General features: G+C 36.1%; 1 protein-coding gene across 7 annotated transcripts in view; it reads left to right on the top strand.

Annotated features, from left to right (window-relative positions):
• RAD54B (RAD54 homolog B) overlaps positions 1-12143 on the top strand; it is a 224973-nt gene extending 212830 nt beyond the window's left edge. For all 7 annotated transcript variants that reach the window (XM_084510777.1, XM_084510775.1, XM_084510778.1 and 4 more), the window contains 8 exons: positions 2184-2391; positions 2932-3071; positions 3672-3962; positions 5230-5405; positions 7633-7894; positions 9235-9301; positions 9606-9806; positions 11286-12143. In XM_084510777.1, coding sequence (XP_084366903.1) covers positions 2184-2391; positions 2932-3071; positions 3672-3962; positions 5230-5405; positions 7633-7894; positions 9235-9301; positions 9606-9806; positions 11286-11506 — 1566 coding nt within the window. In that variant the 3' untranslated portion in view covers positions 11507-12143. The remainder of the gene's footprint in view (positions 1-2183; positions 2392-2931; positions 3072-3671; positions 3963-5229; positions 5406-7632; positions 7895-9234; positions 9302-9605; positions 9807-11285) is intronic.
• Positions 12144-12519: the final 376 nt, after the last annotated feature.

The following is a 12519-nucleotide window of genomic DNA, read 5'->3' as shown; positions in this document are numbered from 1 at the left end:
TTTTTAATTTACACCTCACTGTCTACGCTAGATTCGGACTAGTGCAAAGCAGGGTCTGTTTAAGGAGTAAGTGTGGGACATCATGGGGCTCTAATGCTGACTGACAATTGCTCCCTACGAAGCTCCAGGCACCTCACTTAAACCTGTCAAGTCACTCCAGGTAACTGAAAATGGAGGCTGTAATACATACATATCTTGCAGCTAGTTAAGAGGATAAATTAATTCTTTGAAAATGACTTGTAAGGTTATTATATACAGCGGTGAATATCTTAGATTTGGCTGCAGGGGGGTTATAATATGTCAGGACTCTCCTTCTTTTTAAGGGATTCTAGCAGTCCAAATGAGTATCCAGGAGAGGGAAGCTGCTCAGAAAGTGCAGGAAAACAAAATGATTTCCAAACCCTGCTCATCTTCTGATGCTTGCCCACCAAAAGATCAGGGGGCATTGCGTCTGTCCTCAGGGCTGCAGTATGGAGCCTGGGTATGGACAGCACTGGGTGTTGCCAGCAGGGCTCCTCTGCTCCCGTGTTGGGAATGGAGGGTGAGGGAAATTTTCTGCCCTCAACTCCAAAATGGCAGTAAAAATACTGGGCAGAAAACAGGCAGTTAACTGCAGTCTTGGAAGCAACAGGAATGCCATGGTCCAGTTCAGACACCTGGGGGAAATCGGTGAGTGCCCTCGTTAACCTATTCTTCACAGCTCCTTGCTTTCTCCATCATGTGCTGGGCCTCTTCGTGAGCAAGATGTGGGGATTCACCTACCACTAGGTACTTTGTGGGATTAACTTGCCAGATTTGGCCCATGGATTCACCTGAATCACCTACTTGAAAGCTCTAAAGATTGTGGTAATTAAGTGGTATTACTCTTTCAGTGTATTACACCATCTGGCTGCAGACTTAGTTGTCTGTCTTTGGTAACTGATCTTGTTTGGAAATAAAATTACCTTTTGGGGCTCCAGGTTGGTCTGCTTCAAAATTAAAGACATAGTTCAGCTTGTCAGCTGCTACCGTTGCCTGCTAAGGAGGTGAACAATGTTAGGAAACAGGAAAGAGTGTGCAAGGAATTAGTATCTGGAGCTAAGTGTAAAGGTAAGGGATGTGCCAACAGAAGAATTTTTCATTTTTATGTGTAATTACAAGACAGGTAAGCAATCCCAGTACATTCACAGGTCTGTAAGTATGTAAACAAATAATCATAGAATCATAGAATCAAAAAGTCCTGTAAAGAAGGAATTCCAACACACAGAATCATAGAATCATAGAATATCCCGAGTTGGAAGGGAGCCACAAGGACCATCAAGTCCAATAACTATTTCTTGGAGGTTTCTTTTTTATTTTTTTTTTATTTTTTGAAGGAGCTCCCTTTCACATTACAGTGGCTTGTTAATTTAGTGTTTCTTTTTAAAGCTAGTTCGGTCTATAGGGTCTAGAACTGTACAATTGTGATTCTGGTTCACTCTTGAATGGTCTAAAATGGACAGCTGTTGTTGGTTTCCTCATTGTCACATTTGATAAAAAATAGACTTTGTTCTGGTTGTTTTATCCTGGAGTTTAGAAACAAAAGTTTAATGCAGGGTTTAGAGATGAATTGAATTTATTTAGCAATAGACAGGCATGTTTTCTGGGACTATTTATAGGCTTAACTCTGTGAGTCCTAGGCTGCTTTTAGCTTTTGGCCAACCCATCAATGTTAAGGGCTTTTAACAAGGTGAGTATCATATTCAATTTAAAACTGCAGGTGGAATTTTAGGCTGGCAGAAAGTGGTAACTTCCTACTGCAGCTTGAGATCCCAAAGTGAATGTACAGGCAGCCACTTATGCCTGTTTGTTATCATCTTTTTAATCATCTATTTGAAGCCAACCTAAATGCCAGGACTGGGAAGCTGTTATAGGGAATCTGTGCTTTTCACCTTCATGATAATGTGTCTCAGAGGATCTGAAGGTCTAAAAGAATAATAAATTGTCTATTAATGAGGTGATAAAATAAAGTTAGAAAAAAAATGCTGTATCAGCTCTCTTATTTCCTTTGCAAATTAGGAAGGAATCAATAATCCAACTCTTGGAGGAGATGGTAAATGTTCTGTGTCATGCTGGAAAATTTCTGCAGACATTAGATCTTTAAATAGTGTGATGAGTGATCTCCAAAGAAAAAGTTGTATGATATATTTTCTTTATGCCTGTAGGACCACAAAGTAGAAGAATTCATCAGTTCTCCACTTTATTCGGTTATGATAATCAGTTATGAGATGCTGCTACGATCTTTGGAACAAATTCAGGCAATAGAATTTAACCTCCTGATCTGTGATGAAGGACATCGTCTGAAAAACAGCTCCATTAAGACAACTACAGCCCTTACTAGTCTGCCTTGTGAGAGGAGAATTATCCTTACTGGTTAGTATTTATAGTTGCTTGTAATATTTTGCTATGCTGAAAGTGCCAGCTTGGGGGAAAGGGAAAAGATATTGTAAATGTGACAGGAGCACAATATAAATTTTGGCAATGGGTATTAAGCACACAAATCTTGGGTCTTGTTAAAACAGATTATTTCATTAAATTTTTATTTTTTTTTTAATAAAGGCAAAATTTGTCTAACTTAAAGGACAGGCAAGGAGCCTAAGAACTTTTGTAAGGAAATCGGGACTCTGTTTATATACAGTCATTATTTTCTTTTGTATTTATTTAATAAAACTGATTTAGAAATTGACTTTCTGAATTCCTTTATCAAAACAACTAGATGTGCAGTCTGTTCAGTTAGGGAGACAGTACTTTATTAATCACTGTTCTAGATTAATTCAGTGCTCTGAGTAATTCATATTGGAACAAAACTTCTCGGGATGCATTCTCAATGTTAAATACTGCATTCAACAATTTTACTTCTGTCTGTTTCAATAAATAGTTACCAAATGCATAACTACTTTTCTCTCTTTCCAGGTACTCCAATCCAAAATGACTTGCAAGAATTTTATGCGTTAATAGAGTTTGTAAATCCGGGAGTACTTGGTTCTTTATCCACGTATAGAAAAATATATGAGGAGCCGATTGTCAGATCCAGAGAACCTTCAGCAACAAAGGTGTAGTATTTAAAAAATGCAGTTATAGAAGGAAATTAATAGACAGCAATGTGAAATTAGCTTTCTATGGAATAAAATGAAGCTTAGGACTGCTAACGGCAGCAAAAGCTTCTCAGCTTCCTATTTGAATAAATTCAGTTGTTTTCCAAAGTGGGGGGGAGAGGAATATGTGTGTGTTGAGATCATGGCATTTCAGCTGCATTTTCATTATCAGGCAAAATATATACTTCCAACAACATGCATTCCTGATAATGCCATGTAAATTTTGATATGATTATACTCTATTAATTCTCAGTTTCTTCACAATACTGCAATATCTGCATGATTTTACTTCATCTTTACTGCATACAGAAATTCTGGAATATAATTTGAGCCTTGGATGTCTTTTCAGATATTATCCTCCTTTCTTTAAGACTTTAGAAACCAAACCTAGAACTAAGCTAATGCAGTGGTACTAATTGTAGAACTGATCATTACATTCACGTACTGAAAGTGGTGTCATTAAATCAAAATGTTCATTAGCTGCCTAATTAAAATCATATAGAAAAATATTTTGATGGAATGCAAGATGAACATTAATTTTGCGCTTTGTTCTTTTAGGAGGAAAAGGAATTAGGAGAAAAAAGAGCAGCAGAACTCACACGCCTCACTGGACTCTTTATTCTTAGGAGAACACAGGAGGTTATAAACAAATTTCTCCCCTCCAAAAAGGAGAGCATAATCTTCTGCCGACCAACAGCACTGCAACTTGAACTGTATCGAAAACTGCTTAGTTCTCAAGTTATTAGATCCTGTTTACAAGGCAGGCTAGAAAATAGTCCTCACCTAATATGCATAGGAGCTTTGAAAAAACTTTGCAATCATCCATGTCTTCTGTTTAAAGCTGTAAAGGTATCTATTTGCATGGGGGTGGGTGCCTGCAATTAGTCATTTCAGTGGACAAAGGTCACTAAAAATATGTTATGGTCAATGTGCATGTTAGTTAAGGTCATTTCCATGCTCTCTTTTCACATCTGACTTGTTTTAGGAGATCTGCTTGCAAAAATGTAAATGTTAGGAAATCTGAACGTACTCAGGGAAGGTATCTCTACATCTCCCTGTGGCTTTAGGGTATTTTCTTGTTCTTTGTTGCCTTCATCTATTTTCCCTCCTAGTTTTGTCTCTGAATATTTGTAGATCTAGATACAAATGTGAATTTTACACAGAACACTTAGCTAGAGATTATTCTGTATACTCTGTCTGCTGGTTCCCCTGAAACTTCCCTGCCCGTACATTTCTTGAGTTCAATGATACCAGGAACTGCAGGTTCAACATGTCATTGGTACTAGATGTCTCAATTTTCACTTTTCCTGGAATCCTATCATTCTGTACACCTTATTATTTCTACAGAAATGTTCTCATTCCTATAGGTAAATAGAGTGATAGTTAGAGCTTAGTATTAGTAACTTCTCTGGACACTGGTCGAAGTCCAAGTAAGGTGAGTGGAGATGTAAATGTTCCTTAAAAGAGGTTCCTGGTGACTTTGTAGGAATGTCCACAGCAGACATCCCTGACATAACTGACAACACTGTCAAGTAAAGTTTGTTGCTTTACTTTATGATATAAGCTTTTGATATTTTTTTGTAAGTGAAAGTGTAAGCCTTTAGAAACTATGTGGGTGAAAAGGGCTGTAAATACAAGTCATTTATTACTGCTGTGAGGTTTTATTAGTTTGGCTTTTTCCTCCTCGTGAAACATCGATTTTCAAATTACAGCAGAATATTACCTGTATTTCTTCTATTTTGTTGTTATTACTTGTTAGCTTTTTTTCACTTCCCTTGTATAACTGAATCCTAATGACAATGTCTTCCCCCCAAAAGTCAATGATTTTGGACTTCCATGATAAGGTATTACAGGATTTAGAAAGAATAAACAGAGTATTGATTTGTTTTCCCAAGCTTTAGTTATGGCTGTATATCTGTTTGGTTGTTGAAGTAGAGAAGAAGTCAAATGCATTTTTGAGTTTTTGGTATTTCAACTTGTTCTCTTCTCAGGTGTAAACAACATCTTGGATTAGAGGGTGTAAACACAGTAAATGCTATCAGTAAAGTTTTAAAAATAAAAAAGCAGAAAACATTTTAGTGGGGACATGAACCTTGAATCCTTTTATTTTTAATAGGAAAAAAGCTATGATCCGATGAATGATGAGCATGATGAGTCCAGTCTCTATGAAGGTCTAACGGATGTCTTTCCACAAGATTATACTTCTGACACTTTCTCTGAAACTGATTCAGGAAAATTGCAGGTGCTGGTGAAGTTGTTAGCAGCAATCCATGAGCTCAACTCTTCTGAAAGGTAAGTGTGAAAGTAAGGTAAAAGGGAGATAATAAGAGTGACCTTCTCTATATTGTTTTGCTTTTCAAATGTGTAGGGACATAATATTTAAAATAAAACCTTTGCAGCTGTTTTCAGAGGTGCCAAGCATATTTATGCATTTTACTTCTGGTTCTTCCTTGTTAAATTACTAACCTATGACTTGCAGCTGACATAATTTTCAAAGTTGCTCTTCATATTATTTCCAGGCAAAGATAATTGTATTTTTCATCCTGAGTTCCAGCAACTAGGATAGAGTTTGCTACAGCTTCTGTGCTATGACAAATTATCTTTACCTGCAAAGTCTCCCCAATGCTTTGTATCTCCTTGAGGCAATTATTTAATGTATTAAATATTTGAAATTGCACTAAAATAATTTTAATGAGTGGATTATGAGTTCTTTCCCCTTTAATCATGTTAAACTGCTCAGTGCTTGCTGCCTTTTCTGTCCAGGGCAACAAGTCTTAACAGGTGAACTTGCACAACAACTGCGTATTTCCCCCATGGTAAATGTCACTGACATGTAGGAAAACCTCTGCTTATCATGGGGTAATAGGATGCACATGGTTGGTTACTGTGAAATTGCTGATTCATGGAAAGCTCAACGTGACCTTGTGTCTCATGATAACTTTTTTATGTACTCATACCTTAAAGCTCAGCCATTTCAAAAGTATTTAGCTTTTAACTTTTATTTTAATTGATGTTTAAATAGGACATGCTGTAATTCAGTAGTGTGAAGTAACAGCAGATCTCTTGGCACTTGTGAAATGGAATTTGTTTCTTCCTGGTGCTCTCTTCTTACAAATCAGAAATCTGAGCTTGTCATGGGAGTTTATATGCCTAGCATCCAATGAAACCAGTGACAGCTAAACATCTAAATGTGCTAGCCTTTTTTCGTGTAAGTCAAAAAAATCAGGGGTGTGAGGAAAAAACACCTTTCCCCATGTCAGTGCTTTGGGAGTTGCTGAGTTGCAGCTCATGTTGAGGCATTATTGTATAACTTCAATAACTTTTTTACTTTAATTCAGTGCTATTCATGTTTCTTTTCTTCTGTTTCTCTGCTCTCATTAGCATTAAATAGTTTTTGCAATATACAGACCCAGTTCCAGTCCTCTTTTAAAGTTTGTATTTCTACTTTTGAGTGAAAACAAAGCTGTGAATTTCAGGTTGATTGTCAAAAAGTCTACCTTGCAAAGTTTTTACAAACACATCTTGGATTTAGTTTGATTGTAGAGGCAACTGTGATAATAACAACAACAATAATAACATAAAACAAATTTTAAATGTTAATTTGCAGAATTTTCCCTGAAATTGTTTGTATAGTTCTTCCATATTTCTGTTTATTAAAAAAATATTTTTTTTTAAATAAAAAATATTATTTGATGTAATTTTGTATATTTAGTTTAGACTTCTAAACAAAATATATCAGAAAATGCCTTAACTGTGATTATTATTTATGGCTTCAATTAAAAAGATCTTTCTTTGTCCTCTCAGTAGTGTCATCCTCACTACCTTTGAGGACAGAAACTCAAGATTTTCAGATCTTTGAAGCTTATTTGCTCAGAATGTAAGAGAAATAACACTGACATAGTAAGAGTCATTAGTGTAATGAACCAGGAGACTTACTCGTTTTAAAAAAATCCAGACTATATTTTTTGTGATATTTTTCATCATGCCTCAGTCCATTTCTTTTCAGTCATTCAGTGTAGGCAAGAGTCATTGCTTTCTTATCTGACTTTCATGATTTTATTTATCATTATTTTTCTAGGCTATCTGTAGAAGTTTGCAGTAGCTTTTTCAATAAGCAGAGTCATATGTATTTTTAATTAGCTGCTACAACATCCTCTGCAAATGCTGCCTTAATGCTGCCAGCTATGTTATATTATATATATAATATGTATTATATATATATATATGTGGTTTATTCTGGATCCCTGTAATCTGTGAGTTGGGCCAAATTCTATTGTGAAGGAAAACATTAATTACTTAACATTCAAACACTAGATGATAAGACTTAATGCATCCAAATCTAATAAGTGCTTCAAATAATATTAAAAGTTTCCTAGGAAATATGAGTAACCTCATGTTGATGTTTAATTTTTGCTTGACTTGTGATTTCATTTTTTTAGTTGTCTTCAATAATTTGTTGCTGTACTTTAACTTTGCCGAGGTCTAAGATGATATATTTTTTTTCTTTTCTGCTTGACAGGGTTGTACTAGTATCCAATTACACCCAGACGTTGAACATATTACAGGAGACATGCAAAACTTATGGATACTCTTATACGAGACTTGATGGACATACTCCTGTTTCCCAGAGGCAACATATAGTTGATAGCTTCAACAGTAAATTCAGTCCAGCTTTCATCTTCTTGCTGAGCTCAAAAGCTGGTGGAGTAGGACTGAATCTGGTCGGGGCATCTCACTTGATCCTGTATGATATCGACTGGAATCCAGCTACGGATATTCAGGTCTGATACAACTGTGTATGTGCAGGTTGGGATGGGCATCAAATGAGTTCTTGATTGATTTTGAAATGTCTGGCTTTACATGTCTTATTGCTGCCTCACTATCACATTGTATCTGGGTAAGTACAATACTGGAGGAAAACTGTGAGAAGAAAATAAAAAATATTTCTCTGTTTTTTTATATATATATATACGTATATATATGCATCATTAGAAGGACTCCATCAGTAAAAAAAAAAAATGAAAAGAGTAGATCAGATTCTGGTTACTTTGGAGGAATGAGTCATATATCTCTGTTGTCTTCTGATCACTTTTAAACTGGAAGCTTGCTGTTTCTAAAAAGAAAATAAAATTATGATTAGAGTGTGTAGCAAGTGTTGCTGTTGATTTGCCGTACACAAGAAAAAGGGAAAGGTCCTGATCAGAATTAAGAGAATGAGAAAATCATGTGGCAATGATGTTAAAAGAAAGAAAACAAAGCTAGTACCGTTGCTTGTAACTGTGCACATGGCCCTAAGGGATTATTTAGTTGGCATAAGAGCGTTCAGTTAAAATACTCCTTAATAATAGCAATTAAAAAAAATACTTTTATAAGCACAGGAAGAGACTTCTGATTATAGATTAATAATAAATTCTTAATACCTACCTGAAAGAAGCTCCAATTCTTGCCCCTGCTCCTGTTCCAACTGTGAATTAGTACCCCCATGTGGTCACTTGTCACGTTGCTTTAAACACTGTTATATCACTCAAAATTGCTACAGCTTGCCAAATACAAATCAAAAAAGCTTGCCAAATACTGCAAGCCATTTATGAGTACTTGAACCTAATATGTACATGTAACCCTAACATTTTTGACAAAAATCATGTAATAGTACTCACTTACCTTTTTTGTTTAAGAATTACGTGTGAAACTACAGTCTTAAAAGAAAGGGAATAGTCATTTATAAAGATGTATTATGGTAAAAAAAAAAAGAATTGGAGATGGGGGAGAATGACAAGTATTCCTGAAATATTAAACTGTTGCTAGTGTTTAGAAAAGAAATGTAAAGAGGGGATTGCTGGCAGGAAGGATATAAAAGCCCCGCTTTCCTAATATAATATACACAAAGAGGAGCATAAATAGCAGAAAGAAAGTAAATTATGTTTTGAAAATAATTTGTAGTTAATACCAGAATATTTTTATAAAAATAGTCAAAGACAGCTACTGAGGAATGCTTTCTTTGGACAACATCTTTTTGAATGAGCTAGCAGATCTGGTAATTTGATCAGCAGATGCTAAGTTTTAGCTGAAATTCTATTGTATCATATGCTGTTAATGCTTTTCATCTTTTTCCTTTCTTCAGGCAATGGCCAGAGTGTGGAGAGATGGTCAAAAACATACTGTACATATTTACAGACTGCTAACCACAGGTCAGAGATGGTGCTCAAATATACTCCAGACTAAGACAGCTATTGAAATATTGCCAATAGAGGAAAGAGAGATAATGTTTTTGGAAATTATTCATTCTTTTAAAATATACATAATTTGTTCTGAATTCAGTTAAAATAGTGACATCACATTGACTCATTTACCTTTTCCTTGCTCTTGTTTTAGTAGTTGAAAATAGTGGCTCAGCATTTCCTATGACTATTGTGAACAAATGGATTTGACTTTTCTTCTTGGCAAGTACTGGTCAAAAATTATCCCAGTGTATCTATTGTTTTTTCAATCCAGGCTCAATAGAAGAAAAGATTTATCAGAGACAGATCAGCAAACAAGATCTTTCTGGGGCAGTTGTAGACCTTTCCAAGACATCCGAACACATCCATTTTTCTGTTGAGGAGCTCAAAAACCTCTTCACACTTCATGAAGATTCCAGCTGTGTTACCCATGACTTGCTTGAGTGCGATTGTATGGGAAACAAAGACCATCAAAGTGAGTTTCTTTTCCATTATCTCTGACCATTGATGAAGGAAATGCATCCGTTTTGAATATACAGTCTGTCACTGGAGAAAACTCCAATGCTCAGTAAAATAGGATTGAAATAATGAATTTCATTATGGGATCTGCCACATGATTTTTCTGATCCATAGGAGCTCCTGACAAGATGAAGAGAAGAAAAGATTCATTCCTTACCCTAACAACCAATTTCTATATCATGCCTCTTGATTCCTTGAATTAGCTATGACCAGCTGAACTAGTGATTCATCACAACCAAATGCAATTGTGCCAAATGTGGTGTTTTGTTTCTAAATATTCAAGGACAGTAATGGTAATTTCAATTTTCGATTTCTTAAAGGAAAGAGAGTCTACTGCCCTAGTACGTTGCTTTGCTTTTGGTATATAATATGTATATGTAGTATTAACAGATATCACAATAAAAAGAGCCAAAGGAATGGCTACAAAAGCACACATTCTCAACAGACATAAGTAAGGAATTAAGTAATACAGACCTGATGTGATTATTTTGCTTGATGCTTTTCAAGTCTCTGTGCCATAGGCTAGAGCTTTCTATTCCTTTCTCAACTCATTCTATCCAAAATGGGGAGGACTTGGTTAGTGAAAGCACAAAGCTTCTGTAACCATGACAATGTGAGGTTTTTCCTTATTTTTACTCCACTTGTTGATTTCATTGTCTTTGTATCTTTCCTTAAGGATTGAAAAATTAGACCTTCTGTTCTTGTATGAGTAAGTGATGTTCAAATTATGCCAGCCTGCACTTAGGCACTGTTACTCCCCGTGGTACGGAGCCATGTGGGAGCAGTTCTTGAAGAGCTGCTGCCTGTGGGCAGCCCCTGCAGGCTCAGTTCGGGAAGGATGGCAGTGATCTCCCTGTCCAATCTCAACCCTTGAGCCCTTTTCTTTGTATTTTGTCCCCTTTCCCTTTGAGGAGGGGGAATGAAAGAGCAGTTGTGGTGGAGCTCAGCTGCCCACCACAGAATGTACAGAGTGCACTAGAGATCCACCTCTAGTGTGCTGAGTCAATGAAATAGCCATTCAAACTATTTTTAGCTGGTTGGAATGACTCCTTTGGGAGGAAATCGAAATTAGTTCAAGTTTTGCTGCAACAGACTTCTACCTTCAGAGTTAAAGAATGGGAGCAACCCAAATGTCACATAAAAGGGAAAACAAAAGAAAGGAAATTGCTAGATAGGATATTTCCTTTCCCATCTATTTGTGAGAAGATTCATCTTTGAGCTAGCAGATGGTGATTTTGATAAATCTGATCAATAAGCAAGAAAGAGAGTCTTTCTCCTCGTACTGTGGATACATATGTTTGGTTTTCATTGACATAGAATGATTCTATATGATGTTCTATTTTCTCTCATTTATTATCACTAACTGGCTTATTGATTCAGACTGAAATTCTCTGTCTCAGTTTTCTCTGATTAATTTTCTTCATCATTTTTTCAGATCCTTCCTCGGAAAAGCCTTCTGCATCTAGAAGTTGCCAGCTTGGACAAGACCAGGGGAAGCCTAATTCAAAGAAGCCACTCTCTATGTCACAGCTGATGCAATGGAAACATTTCTCAGGGCAGCATCAGGCTCTAGCTGATCCTTTCCTTGAAAGGATCAAAGAGAATGTTTCTTTCATTTTCCAGAATGTAACGAGTCCAACTTCCCCTGCCCAATAAAACCTGAGTGTCTTTCCCTACCACTTGCATCCTCCTCCTCATAGGTATGGTGAAACAACCAATGTGCAGTTACCTTTTGTTCTTTTTGCCAAATTTTTTAGGGTGTTTGTGAGGTTTCAGGATAAATGTGATTATACAATTCCTGAGGTTTATAAAAAGTTACAGTTATTACTAAGTTAATCATAATTGCAGTAATTGTAATACAGGTTTTTGAACCTAACTTTGCTTTCAAGTCTTCTGTTCCTTTGATATCATAATTAGTAAGATTATTTTTATATACAGTCTTATGTATGTCTACTTTGTTATATGGTTTTCATTGGATCATAATGATTTATTACTTGTAAAGCTGGCAACCCATCAGCCACATTTGGTGTGATTAGGCAATGCTATATACATGCATATGCTGTTTACAAGAGTCTGGCTGGATTTTTGTTTTGACAACGAAAGTTATGTATCTGTATAATTGTCTTTATAACAAGGGGAGGTGTTTGTTCCCTTGAATCTACAGTTTAATTCTAGTAGGAGCAATAACCACTGAGGTCTTAAAGTCTGAGGCCATGGCTTGTTGTGTCAAAATGTTATGAAATTCACCCATTGCTTTTCCTTGGAAAAATAAACAAACTTCATTTCTCAGGCATGCAGAGTACAGGCTTATCTAATTTCTAGCTAACTACCTCTGAGGACACCTTTTGACAAACGCTGGAGTACTGCACACATTTTCACTGTATATTTTTCTTATGACTATATTTTCCTTCTTCTCTGAAGGCACAAAAGCTAGAAATCAGATTACAGCTTTTAAGTGAAGTACTTCAAAGGGCCCAGAAGAACAGAAGATTGGATAATTTTCAGAAAACCTGCAAACTTACAGAATCTGAAAGACCTCGAGCAAGTATAGGGCTGCATTGTGGTAATCCTGCACTGTGCCACATTTTGCACGACCTTTTGATATTTGGAACCTGTTGTGATAGCAGTGGCTCATTAAAAAGCCCAACCAACTTTCAGAAAACAATTGA

Source organism: Aythya ferina, assembly GCF_964211825.1.
Source record: "Aythya ferina genome assembly, chromosome: 2".
Classification (NCBI taxonomy): domain Eukaryota; kingdom Metazoa; phylum Chordata; class Aves; order Anseriformes; family Anatidae; genus Aythya; species Aythya ferina.
The sequence above is the reverse complement of the archived record's forward strand: the minus strand, read 5'-3'. Positions and strand labels throughout refer to the sequence as shown.